This window comes from Orussus abietinus, unplaced genomic scaffold (assembly GCF_000612105.2).
Source record: "Orussus abietinus isolate OABI.00-Male unplaced genomic scaffold, Oabi_2.0 scaffold71, whole genome shotgun sequence".
NCBI lineage: Eukaryota > Metazoa > Arthropoda > Insecta > Hymenoptera > Orussidae > Orussus > Orussus abietinus.
In genome coordinates this window covers 166879-183172 of record NW_019394238.1, presented here as the reverse complement: position 1 = coordinate 183172, position 16294 = coordinate 166879, and the positions used below count along the sequence as shown (strand labels likewise).

The 16294-nt window shown below is 38.3% G+C and overlaps 3 protein-coding genes across 5 annotated transcripts in view; 1 reads left to right on the top strand and 2 right to left on the bottom strand.

Moving 5' to 3' along the window:
• LOC105701142 (myosin-VIIa) overlaps positions 1 to 6087 on the bottom strand; it is a 29151-nt gene extending 23064 nt beyond the window's left edge. Inside the window, exon 1 of one of the 3 annotated variants that reach the window (XM_012427606.2) lies at positions 6032 to 6087. The gene's annotated coding sequence lies outside the window, so the exon portion shown is untranslated. Of the gene's footprint in view, positions 1 to 4439; positions 4783 to 6031 lie in introns of those variants that run through there. The other 2 variants (XM_012427597.2, XM_012427591.2) reach the window with 2 other exon arrangements.
• Positions 6088 to 8693: 2606 nt separating this feature from the next.
• On the bottom strand, positions 8694 to 12523 carry LOC105702079 (WD repeat and FYVE domain-containing protein 2). The gene is made up of 7 exons (XM_012429353.2): positions 12258 to 12523; positions 11526 to 11667; positions 11239 to 11444; positions 10864 to 11103; positions 10597 to 10735; positions 10308 to 10507; positions 8694 to 10212 (listed from the first exon to the last, which is right to left on the bottom strand). Exons 1-7 carry the CDS (start codon positions 12416 to 12418, stop codon positions 10074 to 10076), a joined length of 1227 nt encoding a protein of 408 aa, XP_012284776.1. The 5' UTR covers positions 12419 to 12523; the 3' UTR covers positions 8694 to 10073.
• An 889-nt stretch (positions 12524 to 13412) lies between these two features.
• LOC105699124 (protein crossbronx homolog) lies at positions 13413 to 15428 on the top strand. Its single transcript, XM_012423879.2, has 7 exons — positions 13413 to 13692; positions 13816 to 13997; positions 14106 to 14170; positions 14252 to 14352; positions 14437 to 14624; positions 14717 to 14885; positions 14969 to 15428. The coding sequence occupies exons 1-7, from the start codon at positions 13660 to 13662 to the stop codon at positions 15050 to 15052; spliced, it is 822 nt and encodes a 273-aa protein (XP_012279302.1). The 5' UTR covers positions 13413 to 13659; the 3' UTR covers positions 15053 to 15428.
• The last annotated feature ends 866 nt before the right edge of the window (positions 15429 to 16294 follow it).

The following is a 16294-nucleotide window of genomic DNA, read 5'->3' as shown; positions in this document are numbered from 1 at the left end:
GTTTTTATATTGACAGCAGTGTCGAATTATATTGAGTATTGTACTAAATAACATACTCCATATGCCCTTTCCGTAGAATAATTATAGAGAGATCGAAGTAAAACTCCAGAAATACCCTGGATTCATGATTTTTGATGCCCTAATTGATTGCAGAGTGACACTCTGTGCCATCTGTGATTTCAGTGGCAACTAAATTTCTTCTCTGAGACCTTGCGTTACCTTCGCTTCAGCATAGAAGCGTATAAAACACTTTTCTTCGCCTTTATCCCGGTGAAAATCGAATTTCTCGATTACTAGAGTGTTCTAAATTGTTGTACAATTGTCCTGACACTTTCGTTTTTTATATTGGAGCCTTCAATAATTGGATATTGATCGAAATATAAGAGCTCGATGCCATTTTGGTTCCAGTATGGGCTAAACGGATCTGGGCCTGGGTCTTGAACTAAATGCTGTATTTATTCATTTCTTTTATCGGTACATAAGCAACCTAAAACCTGCAGGCCAAGTGCCATCCGTGAAAGAGAAATCATCTTTACTATTAAGCAAGATTCGTGATTTAAAGATACATATCTGGGGGAAATGAAATATTTTAATTCTAACACCTACTATCAATGAAGCGACCGTGAACGGTGTAGCGCCATCGATAAGTCTTTCGCAAACATAGCGTAAACCGCTAATCATTGATCTGTCTCTATATATCAGATTCCGATATCGTATTAAAACTGTAAATACAAGACTGGTGCCTCCTAAGCTGCGAGATTCGCGGACAGGCTTTGCGTCGACATCCCAATCCGTGATAATCTTAATTAATAATTTCCAGTAAAGAGTTAAAAATATAAAAGGGTTCTGCTACAGAACCGAGATTCACGGAAAGCAACCCGACGACGTCCAAACTACATATAATACCGAAGTATAGTATCTATACACTTAATCGAACTTTTTTTCAAAACATTATTTCGAAATTTCGTCCACAATTATGTTCGGGATTTTAATACACAAGTATATGGATTTCAGAGGACATGTATACCAAAATTCAAAATCTGTTGTATATACTAATTTTCAATTACATCTGTGAGAATTCATAGGCAATTGTGTATCAAAATATTTAAATATTAAATATTAATATTAATATTTTTTATTATTTACAGAATATTATTATTTTTTAATATTTATTACTCTTTAACTTGAACACCGAAGTTAATCGAAAAGAAACGTTTCTTAAATGAAGAAACCTCAAGTATACGAATGAAAATATTCTCGATATTCTCGGTACTTACAGTATGGTTTACAGTTACCTTCTTCGATTTTATATTACCGAGACTTTTCGAACTCTACTCCGGGTGCCCCCGAAGCTCCGAGAATTCGCGGAAGACAGGGCCGTCGCCGCCCCGCAGTTGCACGCATAAGCGTCGGTGCAACGTGGGGCAGTGGCGCAGCAGTCGCCCCGGATTCACCATTCGCCGCCATTGCGAATCTGCGATCCAGCGACGCCGCGTCGATGGCGGTCGACGGCGCGAAGATACCTAGGCAATCGTTGCGACATCGATCTCCACTTTTTCTTATCATCGCCCTGGCCTCCTTCTCGCGTAAGGAGACCCAAGAGGTATTACAGTTATGCGAGTCGGCGTTCCTCGTTCCTCGTTCCGCGGTTTGAGGTTAAGCGAGATCTCGCCGCGTCGAGCTCGCGATCCCGCAATCCTTGGGGGTCGTGACGTGCGGTATCCTCGAGGGTCATGTCGCAAGAATTCGATTCGACGGTTACGTTTCCGAATTTACCTTCCACCCGAATGACTCGGTGCGAGGAACGAGGAAACCTGCGACGAGCGGACGCGACAGTGCCGTAGGTAACTAGTTTTCCTCCAGGGGCGTGCGCGCCAGTTAGAGTTGGGAAAGTAAGACTAAAAAAATCTTAAAAAATTACAGACTCTACAAAACGGAACGTACTTTAAGGCGATATGAAAGGGTCATTCTATATATCAAAACGGCAAAATATTTATTAAGCTTCTCTTCAAACTGGGTGCACCGAGTCATTTGAAACTTTAACCCGTGATCATGGAGACCCTAAGGAAGAACGTGATGCTCGTGAAATTTTACTTTCCAAACAAAAATGTTTGACTTGGCCTAGACTAAAATCAAGATAACAGTCTTTTGTGAAAAAAGAAAATTTCAAGAACATCGCGTTCTTCCTTAGGGTCTCCATAATCACATGTTAAAATTTCAAATGATTCGGTGTACCCAGTTTGGAGAAAAGTTTTATAAATATTTTAACGTTATATATATATATACACACACATATACATATATTGATCCCTTCATATCACCTTAATTATGCCAAACGCGGACTCATGATACATCCTCCGGTCGGTAAAGTGTTAACAGAGAAATAAATATTTATTCATTTGATGCGCCGAATTTTGGCGTTAAGTAGTCGGTGCCGTATGCGCATGCTTCTTTATGTACGTGGCGCGAAACTCTATTGAGTTTCCTGACACCCCGAATAGTTTTTTTTTTTTTTTTCCAGTAAATTACTAGGTACTTGGCATCAAGAGTTCTGTACGCGACATAGATTGCCGGTATATGGGACTTTACGTTTCCCTAGTTCATGTTCCTATTTCTGGGCGGTAATGAGCATAACCTCCACGATTTAATGTGATAATTTGAATCTTTATTACAAATAAGGTAGGAGTAGAGGCAGGAAACTGCCGTACAAAAGCAACAATGAATTGGGTTTCCTTTTCAAAAAGGAGTGGAGGTGTAGCATTTTGCCACGAATTTAGAAATTCTTAGTTTTTCATAGAATATACGAGAAAGTGGAATGAAACCTGGAAGACCTTTTGACGTTTGCCTGATTAATTTCTTCCTTAACTAAAATGTTTATTCACATATGACGCACACTTTCAATACTGTGTAAAAGTTACGGTATCATCTTTATCGTGTAATTTGGTAGGTAAGGTGTCTAGTTTGTACGTAAAATACTTCGTTTAGGCACTTTACGTAAAAACCCTTGAATAACGCGTGACTGCATTTTGCCATGAATTCAAAAAGTCTTACTTTTTCATGGAATATACGAGAAAGTGGAACGAAGCCTGGAAGACCTTTTGACGTTTGTCTGATTAATTTCTTCCTTAACTAAAATGTTTATTCACATATGACGCACACTTTGAATACTTTGTAAAAATTACGGTACCATCTTTATCGTATAATTTGGTAGGTAAGGTGCCTAGTTTGTACGTAAAATACTTCGTTTAGGCACTTTACGTTACGTTTTAGGAATTTTTCGTAAAAACCCTCTAGGGACGCGTGACTGCACAACCCTGGGTAGATGTACCCGATTTCGGAGTCGACTCGGGGCTAACTTCGCAGCGGCTCGAAGTTACCTCCTACTCGACTTCGGAGTCTCGACGAACGGGAATGTCCCTACTCAGAGGGAACAATAACAGGGAAATATCCCGAGCGATCGCTCGAATGGCCGAACGAAGGGTCGCGTCGGAGTGGACTTAAGACCGACACCCGTGAAGCGGTCAACTCCGTTGTTTAAACAGAACTCAGACTGTATGAAACAGTCTATAGAATGAACTTTTCAAGCTGTATTCAAACAGTCGGAAGTTTTAGACAAAAATTACGGTTACCGTTAACTTGAAACATTGAAGACGGGTTACTTAAACGTCGATAGGAAGGACCGTTATCGTTAACACGACGCGCATTTTGTTACGCGATAAACGTAAGTAGCCCCGGTTAATTGGTATGCGTCGAGAGAATGTGACTTAGCAGGGAATCCATAAAGTAGGGTTTCGCGTAGCGATTTACGCCCTGGTAACATAATCTGCACCGGTGTGCATTATGACGCAAGACTGGCGTCCCACTTATACATCTGGCTTAAATCTTTTGACACGAGGCACAATGGATGCGGGATTACGCTCCCGGGTCATCCGTCGTTTCCATTTCGACGAGAGCGTGAACGCAACGCTTCCGCGTAAAAATTTATAACGATCTCTCCCGTTTCTCGGACCGTCCAACATTGCGCTCTCGACTTGCCCCCGACGTTCGGTTAAATCGCGTGCCCGATTTCTGGCAACGCAGCGTCGCCGCGACGCGAGAGAGCAGCGCGCATGTGCGATCGCGACGTATCCGGCAGCCGGGATAATCGCGGAGTAACGTTAACGCTAGTCGTGGTTCCTCTTCCATAACGGCACAGCGGACGCTTCCCGTGACGGAACGGTCGACTAACCTCCCCGGAGGGCGCGCCGGCGTCCAATGGGCGTCCCGTCGACGGGCCGTCAACGGGCCGTCGGCCGTTCGAAACGCGCGCCCTGCCGGGCCGCGGGCCTACGTGGTAAGCCAACGGTAACGTGGCGCGTAGGTGCGCCCTCGCGCCGACAGGTACGCGCACACCCTAACTCGATTAGCGGGCGGTATGAAGAATCGAAGGTGCGTCGTACCTCTCGCTCCCGGTCGTCGGGCGGATGCTTACCGATAGGGTCGGCCGGTGGGCCCTCGAGTGCGGGGTCGGTGTACGATGCCTCCGCTCGACCTGGACGAACGGATCCCGGTGACCGGCACATTAACGCGTCCGCTCGGCCAGCCACGAGTCGCGCTCTCGGTCCTCGGGAGTGCCAGGTGCGGGGAAGCCGATCGTGGCCGCGGTGGCCGCGTAGCGAGCTGCGGCGAACTGGCGCCGGGGTACTGGATCGCGCCGCGGTGAGCCGCGCTCTCTAGCCTCCGGACTGGGTAGGGGCCTCTCGAGCGGTCCCCGACACGCTTCGACACGGTGCCGCACCGCCCAGGCGAGCTGAGGGGTCGCGCGCGACTGACAGCGGCCGAGCGAGCCTCTCGCCGTTTACCTTCTGTCCGCGCAGGTACCGCTCCCGGCGCACCGCCAGATAACGACGAACGATAGGGCAGAATTCCTCCGGGAACTATGGTGCACCGGCGGCCGCGACCCTTTCACCGGTCGTTCCGCCCCAACTGCAGAACCGACGGAGCCGGTCTCTCCAAGATCGAGTTCTTTCCTACCGACTGGGGGAGATCGGCGACACCGCTTCTGCTATGCCGGCCGCTTTCTCGGGTACCCGATCGAATCGGAGAGATTCTTTAAGGTGATACGAAAGTGTGATATCTACGTACCAAAAGTCAACATATTTATAAAACTTTTCGCCAAACTGGGTGCACCGAATTTTCTGAAACTTTAACACGTAATTATGGAGGTTCTAAGGAAGAACGCACTGCCTGTGCAATTTCATTTTTCGAAAAAAAAAGGTCTTTTTTGGCAATTGTCCAAATACACTTTTTTTTTGAAAAATGAAATTTCACGTGCATCGCGTTCTTCCTTAGGGCTTCCATAATCTCGTGATGAGTTTCAAACGATTCGGTGCACCCAATTTGGAGAAAGGTTTTATAAATATTTTGACTTTGGTATATCTATATATGACACTTTCGTATCACCTGTAACGCGTTATAAAAAAAATTTCATCATTTTTATCGACATCGGAAGAATGTATAATCTCGCGGATTACTTTTTATTGCGCTTACTCGTTTTACTGATTTTGGTTTTAAGATATTGTTTTCCGGAGACGTTTATTCCATCAGAATATAAGCTCACGACCCCAACACGGCAAGTCCAATTGTATTAATATAAATCTAGAACAAAAATGACTAAAAACGGACATTGAAGCAGAAACAAGAACTTGGTGATCCGAATGTACAAAACAACCAAATGGCAAGAAAGGGCTTCAAAATACCGAACCTAATTACCACAGCTCTCGGAGACCCACAAGTAGTTAACAAAACCCTAATGTTCTTGAAAGACATTAACCTCCTACACGAATTGCAAAATTTGATCATGATATACACGCTTATGCAATCTATTCAATTCAACGATGCGTCGCTAATGACCAAAAAAAGTTGTAGCGACGTTAAATAAACAAATAAAAAAAGAACTTAGTGAATCACTGCAGGAAAACAGTCGTATACTTCACTTTAAAAAGACATAGTTGTAGGGAACTAAGCATTTAGCAGCGCATGAAAAAAATACCTTTGACCATAGAAAGCAGCTTTCATGTCCGATGTGGAAGCTCAGCCGGATTTACATTATCCAGAGAAGGAAAAATCCTCACATGATCGTGAAGTTTGGTCGAGTGGAGTCTATGGGTACTCCGGAATCGCCAGGGTCCGTCTACGGCCAATCCGGACGCATCCGCATGGATCTCCGTGCAGGTGTAAGAGCTAAAAGTGCCTTTGACCCGGCAGAGGACTCGTCGGACGCGGTTTTACGAGCGCGGGATTCTTTTCAAGAATCCCTGGAACGTTATTGCCCCTGCACCGGCCGCGCGACCGCGAGGAAAAACGGGCTGATTCCAGCAATTGGACGTCATAGCCAAGTCCGTCTAACCTTGCCAGGAAATGAATTCATCCTGCGAGTACCGACGCATTTATTTCTTTAGTACCGTTCCGTTGTATTTCTCGGAAACAGCGTTTACAGGTCGTCTTTGGACATGTACTGGACGCTTTGAACCCCTTGGAGCGAGTTGCCGGCAATTTTTAATGATAAACTCTTCTTCCATAATCCATGAGCCTGCGTTTCGCTGCCGTGTAGCTCATTAATAAATGTAATGCATCTTGATCCTTGACAATTCGGCAGATCGATTAGCAACAAAATATATATATATGAAAAAAGCGATGGAGGGCAGTGGACTTAACTAATACGTAGTTATTAATATGTACGTATTTCACGCTCCTTAATGCAGGGACTTATTTAAGCGTGGTTAATAAATGTAGGTGTAATAAGGAATGTACGGCATTTATGGAACTGTTGTATATGTACATACAGGGAAAGGTAGAACCGCATTCTTTCGCAGGATTCCGAATGGAGCGACAAAAAGAAAACTGAATATTTTGGGGCGAGAAAGAGAAACGGAGGTACCGGATTCTGCTAAAAAGGGAGGGCGATGCATGCTGGCTCTCTCTGTTGGCGGAGTTACGTACTACGAGAAAATGGTAATTTCTTGGGCCGGGGTCACGTGAACGTCGTTTCAACGTCCGTTGCAACAAATCTACATTCGAAAAGATGTACTCGCGTGGATGCACGAATGTTAAAAATTAACAAACGCACGAGTTAAAAATTAACGTCATTTTTTACGCTTGTCTGGCTTCAACACGAACTAATGTATTTTGTTACACGAACTAATACTTTTTGTTAGATCGCATCTCATTAATATAATTAAAAAGACGACAGAAAGGGTCGTGTTATTACACACCAATTATGTGAAATGTTGCATTAAACCATAATTCCATTTCATTTTAGAGTTTAGTTCACCAAGAAGCCAGAGTTTGGAGACTTAGTATATTATCTTATTTTCGGCATATTTGAAACTGTTAAGCACAATTATTTAACAATAGCTAAACTTATTAATGAATGAAATCGAAAATTGAAATCTGTCCTAGTACAATCCTTAACAACATTTAGTAAAATGAGCTCAGCATTTTTGAAATCGTTCCTTTTCCCATTAATCGACTAAACGCAATTGAAATAGTGCGATATCTATGAAAAGCAGTAAGTTTACAACTGCTTATGCACTGAGAAAGTCAAAAATGTCGATAAAAATGCTAATAACTATAATTTAATTAGTACGAATCTCTGAATTTGAAGACTAACGTGCAATGTACATACAATGTCACTTCTATATATTTTTGTTCAAGTTTTAGTTATTATAAAAATAAAATATGTTACGAAGCCCTGGAAAATGTGGTTTAGACGAATGAGAGAGATGGAGCTTTGAATTATTGCCTTTTTATCATTCCCTTTTTAATGGAGGACTTACTGTGATTATGAGGAATGTTACAGTGTTGATCAAGTGCCATTATGAAGATGTAAGTTAATTGTCTACATAAATATGCACTATTTATGAACACACTGTTTGAAGATTAAATTACAGTAAAACCTTAATTATCTGGACATCAACACCTGAATTTGTTTTATCAAATATATTCTTAATCATGATATTAACTAGATCATAGGAGGTGATACTCATGAAAAATATTGCAATTGTGGCATTCTAACTATTGCCAGTGATATCATTCTCAATATTTTCACGTTCTGATTATTTTATATAAAAGTTTGTCCTTGGTTTATGTCAGGTAATTTGGATTTTACTGTAAATAAAACAAGAATGAAAAGTATTCAGTTGTAAACAATTGTTGAATTGCAGACACTAGTGTTGTACACACTAAGAACTAAATAATTGTATTGCAATAAAGACTGTAATCGAATCTTGTTTCATAATGGTGATGTTCAACTATATTAGTAATATAGTATTCCACATAACTGATATTAAGACAGATACAAGATATGCATATTTTTTATTCCATGCTTCATCGTAGAGGTCAATAATAGATGATAAAGTCGAAGCATTTAAGGCATTGATAATATTGATCAAGTTATTCCATTCAGTGGCAACTATCTGCTGTAAATGGTCTTTGTACTGATACTTGTATTAATGTTTGTCCATCTTTCTTCTTTTCGCTTTGATGTCACTTTAAATATCGAGATATAATAAAACTTGATTGTCTGATTTATGTATGTGCATACCTTGTACCGATTTAACATATCTTATATTAATATAAAATAAGTTACGACCAAGTTGATACTGTACAATGTATCATTTGATCGCAGTTATAAATAATGAATTATCATATAATAAATTGAATCAGTGTATAATAATTGATCAGTGTATAATACATTTAACAGATGTACCATATTAGATTTTCATACTTTGGTCGATATTCTTCATATAAATATTTCATTCGATGAAATAGCATTTTGTTGTATCATATTAATTTTGCCTAGAAGCTAACTTTTAATTACATATACCATAGTCATTTTCACGAACTTCTCCGTTTAGTACTAGAAAAATTAACATACACAAATTTGATTTACATGGTCGTAAAAATTATCAGAGGTGGTACACATTAAACTACACTGATCTTATTAACGTTCCAAGAAATCATAGCACCTATACTTTTTAAGCATATTGGTAACAATTTACGATACAACTGCATACGTAACATCATTCACATCATCACACACGTAGTTTGACATTTTTCTGATATACCAGACTGCTACAGATATTCAAAATTCTATGAACTACATTAAATACAATAATAATATACAATATTTGACTGTAGTAGAAGCTATAAAAATAGCTCTTCTTTCTGTCTGGCATTGACATTTATAAACTGACATTATTTTATAAGGAAATCATCGAAAATAAAGTACCACGACTTTCATCATCGACGAACATGTAAATCTTTTCCTGCCGAAGCAGTACATTTCATACTTTTCGTAATTAACAAACACCAATCTATTTCACAAATTTATGTAGCATATAATATCAACAGAATATACTGTAGTGAAGAATAACATTGATTAAAATAGTATTATGTTTGATTTAAGTGAAGTAGGGCTAGGAAAACATTACGTAAGTATAAAATGTCGATAATTCTGGATATGAACCATAAATGCAGAACCACAATATTCATAACAATATTCTTTTACGACAAGTATATAGTCAATCATTTCAAACACCATCACAATGATCTCGACTCGTACTAACTTTACTTAGAATATATTATATTCTTGTAACGTATAAAAAATGAAAGTATGTCTGTTTCCAATTGATTCTATTATTCCATTAATAATTAAGTCGCACTTGTCATTTAAAAAAAATGACATTATAAATCAAGACTAAAAAGTAACACCCTTTCATATAAAGTTACTTGTTTTGCGAGTACAAGGCTGTAGTTTCTAGAAAGTGACGACACAATTCTGAAAAATATCTGCTGAAAATCTGCCATTTACTTTTTTTCCCTGCTACATACATACTCCTCTTTAATTAAATAAGCATTGCCTTATACAATTATTTGATATTACACAAAGCGAGCAATGCATTCAAGATTAGAGTTACTTACACAGTCATAAAAATAGGCTCTGGGTTCATTTTAATGACGCGTTCGATGCTTCCTACTCCTTTCTCGTATTGTATAGTAGAATATTTTTCTAAACATACGTTTTCAGAAGTTTATTCCAATAATGCTGTAACGTCCCAAATTTTTATGACTCGATCCTGACCAATGGTCAACAACCTACGTCGAGGAGCATCAAGATCCATCCCAGTGACATTATGTTTTGCATCATGGAATGATGCCAAGGAAGTTTGGCTACAATTAAAAAGATAAAAAAAAATCATTAGTAGCATTACATGTGTACAAGAATTTTTAAAAACATTTGTAAGCAGAAGTATGTTGCTGCTTACTTTGCTGCTTTAATTTGAAGATTACAAGGGTCACACACACGAACTTCAAATTCAAAACCCATTGTAGGTATCGGTATACGTCGGCTAGTGCAAAGGGCACAAAGTGCTCTTCCACAATGACGACAATGATGTTGTCGATATCCTAACTGACGTTGATCCATCATTGCTTTAATGTTCCAGAAGAAAGGTTTCCCACATGACTAGAAAAATTAATATATTATATTTATATTTGACAAATCAAATTGTAATAACAAATGAAGCGTGATGGTCATGAAGATAGTATTCTTACTTGGCAGGTATCAGATTCCACCCAAGTTGCTGTTTCTTTCCTGTTCGCTGCCATGTCCCAACATACTATCACTCCATCTTCTCCTCCGGAGAGTAATACACGCTCCATACTTGCATAACAAAGGGCTGTCACCTTATTGCTAGAAATTAATTGTATGTATATTATTTCAATTATTTTACTAAACCTCTATTAGATAAAATTTCAGCATATCAAAATAATCGAAGATACGTTTAATTATCCATATCGCAAGGAATTGTGATAACATACTGATGTCCTTGAAGTTCATAGGCAGTGCCCTGACGTCCTCCAATGTCCCATACCACAATGCTTTGATCAAAACTTCCAGAAAAAAGTAATTGCTTTTCAGAATCCCAGGCTAATGCACGAATGCTGCCAGTATGAGTTTTTAAAGTTGTAATCAATGTAACACCAGTGGCAGTTAGTTTTAGCATTGCTATCTGCCCAGAATAGTCTCCAACAAAGGCATGTTTTGATTGCGCATCAAATCTATTCATTTTAAGATATTACATAGTCAAGTAGGGTTTTTAAATATTAAAGTGTTACTACTTATTATATTAATGCAGTACTATCATTTGGAAAAGAAAATTCACAAATGTTGTCAGTAATATTGAAAAAGGATACTGCAATGCTGTATACCACGCATCCGTTTGGTAAGAACCAAGCTTTTGACCAGTTGCAGAACAATGAAATTGGAAAACTTTATCACGACCAATGCTGAGAATCCATTCGCAGTTCAAAGCAAATATGACTCCAGTCACGCGTCCCTGGTGCGCCAAATACTCTCTCATTGGCGTCATTCGATTATAATCTTGTTCCAAGATAAATTCCTATATCATGTATATTTAAATACGTTACTAACATTATACGTTTATTTCATTCACTGCTACTTCATTAATGATAATGCATACATTTATGTTTCCATTTTCTAGTCCAACAAACAGTTGTCTCGTCTCTGAACAATAGTCCATAGCTGTTGCCCCAGCAGACATATACTGACAAACGCTTGGCCAGTACTGGCCAGAATCACGTTTTAGCCATACTCTAAGTGTCCTGTAATTTCAAGTTTTATAATTTGTAAAAGAAATACTTTTTATCACATTAACCAGGGGCTATGAATAATTAATAAATTTTGGTAAGAAATTTTTCAAAGGTAATAATTTCTTCAATATATATGAAATGGAGTAATAAATGAACCGTTAATGCCCTCTGACTTCAGCAAACGAAAACATAAGTAGGTAAGATAATCAATAATTCTAAAAATTTTAAAGAATATCCTATTTTTTAGAAGTGTATTTATTTTAATTTCAAACATAAAATGGATGAAACCGTATGATTCGATGATAATAGGAAAAAAAGAAAAATAATAAATCTAGAACCAAAATGTAATATTACCACAGGTGCATAAGTTTAAGCTTTAATCATATATGTATTATTATAAAATAAAAATGATGTAAAATAGTTAAACAATTTTTTGTACTTCATACTGCAATATACCAGTATTACAAGATATATTATCCTTTACAACTTTTCAATATATTCCAACCCACTATAAACCTGAAGCTTTAAGAGAAAACAACACAAAGTGTTTCCAAGAATACAAAGCATCATGTTATTAACTGTGAAACTGAAAAACAGAGTACCTGTCATCGCAAACGCTGATAACACCTTCTTCCCGGGGAATGATAATAGCAGCGTTAACATCGTGATTACAACCTTCTAATTTAGACAACAGAATAGGTTTCCTGTTGGCACTAAACCTGTCATGATTAGCGCCTGGAATTGGTTTGATTTCTGCTGTCATTTCAACTACGACACTTTACTCTTGCCAATAAGATAATCATTTGACCGTTGTCAGACTTCGATATCGAACAGGGTTTATAAGAGCCAGAGATGAGTTGGGAGACTGCTCATGGGCTGGGTCGCGCGATCGTGTTCTGTCCTGCCTTCGATGGAGAATGCAGGCGGCTCATACACTTGCCACCTGATACCCCCAGTGACGGTTCAACTCAGGGAACCTCCTCATTTTTGCTCCCAACTCATCTCTGTGTAGAGATGAATGCTCTGTGATAACAAACATTCTTTAACATCTTTTACCAACAATTCCAGTATGCTCTACGGTAATGAACTACCCATTGATGGGGAAGGTTGTTCGGTTTAAATTGATCTCTCGAGCTAGTGGCTGCGATTTTTTTCGGAGGAGACACAGGGTTTGAATTGATCTCTCGAGCTAGTGGCTGCGATTTTTTTCGGAGGAGACACAGGGTTTGAAGTTTTTGTGAGGAGTTCATCACTTTTTTAGCTTGATGGGGAAGATTGTTCTGCTTAAATTGATCTCTCGAGCTAGTGGCTGCGATTATTTTCGGAGGAGGTACAGGGTTTTGGAGTTTTTGTGAGGAGTTCTTCACTTTTTCAGCCGGTTCTCCGGCTGCCCAGATTTGTAACAGGTGGCAAGTGCATTAGCCGTCTGCATCCTCCACCGGAGGTCGAACAGGACGCGGTCGCTCGATCCTTCCCGTGAATCTCTCAACTCAGCTCTGATTTGGCAGAGATGAGTTGGGAGATTGCCATAATGGTAAGCCACGACCGTCACTACCGCATGGTATTACCATCACGAATACGTGAGCCGCCAACGGCAACTGGTAGATGGCACAGCCATCGCGATTGCGCGAGTCCCAACCAGAAATTCGTTGCGCCGCCCTTGGGGGCAAGAAACGGTGAAAGCTAACGTACGAAACCAGAGGGCAGCACACGATGCGATCGCGCGGCCCTGCCCGTGAGCAATCTCCCAACTCATCTCTGTAGCATGTTGACAGACGTATCACGTGGAAATCTGTGAACCATACAACTTAGAAAGTTGTGAACTGAAATTTGTTGTCACAATGTCGTTGTACGACCATTTGTGCAATGCTTGTCTTTTACTAACTTTAATTAATAGGTTATCTCTGATTACACAATAATTGCATGAAGTGAAATCGTAGTATTTTTCTGTCCTATGATATGTAGGAAGTATATTTATGTGTATTAATTGATTATTTCTTTACAATGTCTTTGAAATCAACAATATCGGGATTCAAGGTAACTATGAAGCATACTTATACTAACCATACCCTGGAAAATATGACTAATGGTTATTTTTAGCATATCTTTTATAACTCAATAGATTACATACCAGAACCATGTTGCATCTCATTGTTTTAGGGGGAAAGTGATGTTGAAAGTGAGTTTAGAAGGCAAGGATCGTTTCGAAAACTTTTACCAATTAATACCAATGGTGATACGCAGTTGAGCATGTCAGCGAAAATGATCGATAGGCCAACAATTACCCAAAGTAACAAGGAATACATCACTTACCTGCAGGAATATAATATATTATCTGAATAGTAACTATATTTTGTTCTTCTGATTGATTTGATTTTCCTATTTGGTTATATTCCTATAACCCATTGCAATTTAGGGGCATTTAAATGAATTTTGTATTGTATTTTTAGTCACACGTTAAGTCATCAAGATTTAAAAGGAGTTTACGTCATACCTTCAGCACAAAATTCCTTCCGTAAGTAAAAGTAGCAAAAGATCATTTTTACATTATTTGTGTAACTTTCTTCCAGAATCTAATATATTTTGAATTTATCAGTTTGGTTTGGAGTACAATTTGTACGGCAGGGGTTTTTTCGAGGTGGCGTATTTAGATTCACTGTAACACTACCTCCTAATTTCCCTGATGGTGGTTGTCCGGTAAGATACATATTCTTTAATATTACAATCTTGCTAAAAAATTGATTCATAGAAACATAGGGTGTAATGACAAAAATGTTTTAGAAAGTTGTGCTTCAATCCAGTGTATTTCATCCACTTATAAATCCTGAAACTGGAGAATTGAACACAGCATGGGGATTTCCGGAATGGAGGCGAAATAATCGAGTTTGGCAACTGATACAATTTATTACTAAGATTTTTACCAAAGTAGATCCAAAAATGACCACCATAAATCAAGAAGCTTCTACATTGTAAGTTATATACTCATTTTACTCTATATTTAATTATTACATAGGAAAAAGTCTCTTGATAAACAAAGTAATCCTTTTGTTATTATATATAGATTAGAAACAAATATAGAATCATTCCAAGAAAAAGCCATGCAATGTGTTAAAAATAGCCAAAGTCAGATGTATGATCCTCCTACGGTGGATGATGCTCACTATATAACGTTTAGTCCATACGTAAATGACTTGCATGATCCCATTAAGGAAGAAATTTATAAACCAAAGGTAAAGTATACATTCCTGAAAAATTCACGTGCCTTAATTTTTCGATCGAAACTGTATCTTTTTAACATATTCTTATACACTAGGAGGAAGATAGTAATAAAACTTTAGGTATTTCTTGGGTTCAACCTGGATCGTTACAACCTTTTTCAAAACCTGAAACAAGATAACAATTATATTTTGAAAAGGTAATACGAAGTTCATAGAAATACGTAACATGACTAAATGAACACTGTTTCCATGCACATTTTGTGAAAAATGCGAACAAACGTAAATACTTTTAATACTTTTTATCAATGTTAAATCACTAAGATATTTGTAAAACAAAACCTTGTGTAATTTTTTTCACGATTTATATTGAACTGAACAAATTAAGTAAGAACAGCATTTTTAATACTCATTTTTTTTTCCCTGACTCAAAATGCTATATTCTTCTATTTTTAAGGATATTATATACATATATTAGCACTATGGAAGATTCATCATTCATTAATGAAGCAAATGTAGTGTACACTATTACTACGTAAATAAAAAATTAGATCATTATTTCTTTGGATAAACTTTATTTAGTACTAACATAGTAATGATACAATTAACTATAATTAGCTTTAGAAACTCTAGTATGTTAGAAAAGTGGTATGTAACACAGTCTCCGTGGTCCAACTTGTAGTTTATCAATTTCAGCAAATACCTTTTAAATGGTTCAATTATAGAAAAGTTGAGAAAGCAGATGTCTAATGTGTTTTATATTTATTGTACATTATAACTGACCTAGGAAAAGTACAAACGCAGAAATTGAGAAAAACTGGAACTGTACACGGAGAAAAATAAGAGCTTAAAAGTTATAGATGCCTATCTGTTGAAAAGGTCTGTTCTCGATACAGTTAAAAGCTGTCCCATTAAACAATTAATTCAGCTAACTTTACTTTCTCACATGCACAGTTAACAGAACATCTCTGTAAGAGTCATCTGCAAATGCAGCTGAAAATGGCTGTTAATATTGACCGGGATAAAACTGGTATATTTGAAACATTATAAAATTGTAGGAGCAACAACAAATATGTTGATATTACAGATTCACTCTGTTCGGGTTATCGTTATTGGAAAAGTTAAACATACTGGTAAGCGTTATGGATAAAATCTGAAGATTTCGCAGATTGAATCTGTTAAATTTACTGATTTCTTCCGTAGAAGTACCATATGCAAGCATCCCATAGAACAGTTGAATGTACATGCGAACAGTTGCGCATCGGAAATGTCTTTCTTCTGTTGAATGGCGCGCGTGATGCCTCGATCAGCCTCGCTGCTAATAACTCTCGGTTCCTGTTCAATTTTAGTATTTTCACATTAATTATTGTGTCCATAATATATAAATTCACATTTACAGTCAATCTCGTTGTACGAAGTTCTAA

Bases quoted from the DNA above. Each gene is read 5' to 3' on its own strand.
- LOC105699124 (XM_012423879.2), top strand. From the start codon at position 13,660: ATGTCTTTGAAATCAACAATATCGGGATTCAAG. The intron at 13,998-14,105 runs GTAACTATATTT...TTGTATTTTTAG, and splicing joins TATAATATATTATCTGAATA to TCACACGTTAAGTCATCAAG. The intron at 14,625-14,716 runs GTAAGTTATATA...TATTATATATAG, and splicing joins AATCAAGAAGCTTCTACATT to ATTAGAAACAAATATAGAAT.
- LOC105702079 (XM_012429353.2), bottom strand. From the start codon at position 12,418: ATGACAGCAGAAATCAAACCAATTCCAGGCGCTAATCATGACAGGTTT. The intron at 10,736-10,863 runs GTATGTTATCAC...ATTAATTTCTAG, and splicing joins TATGAACTTCAAGGACATCA to CAATAAGGTGACAGCCCTTT. The intron at 10,508-10,596 runs GTAAGAATACTA...TAATTTTTCTAG, and splicing joins TGGAATCTGATACCTGCCAA to TCATGTGGGAAACCTTTCTT.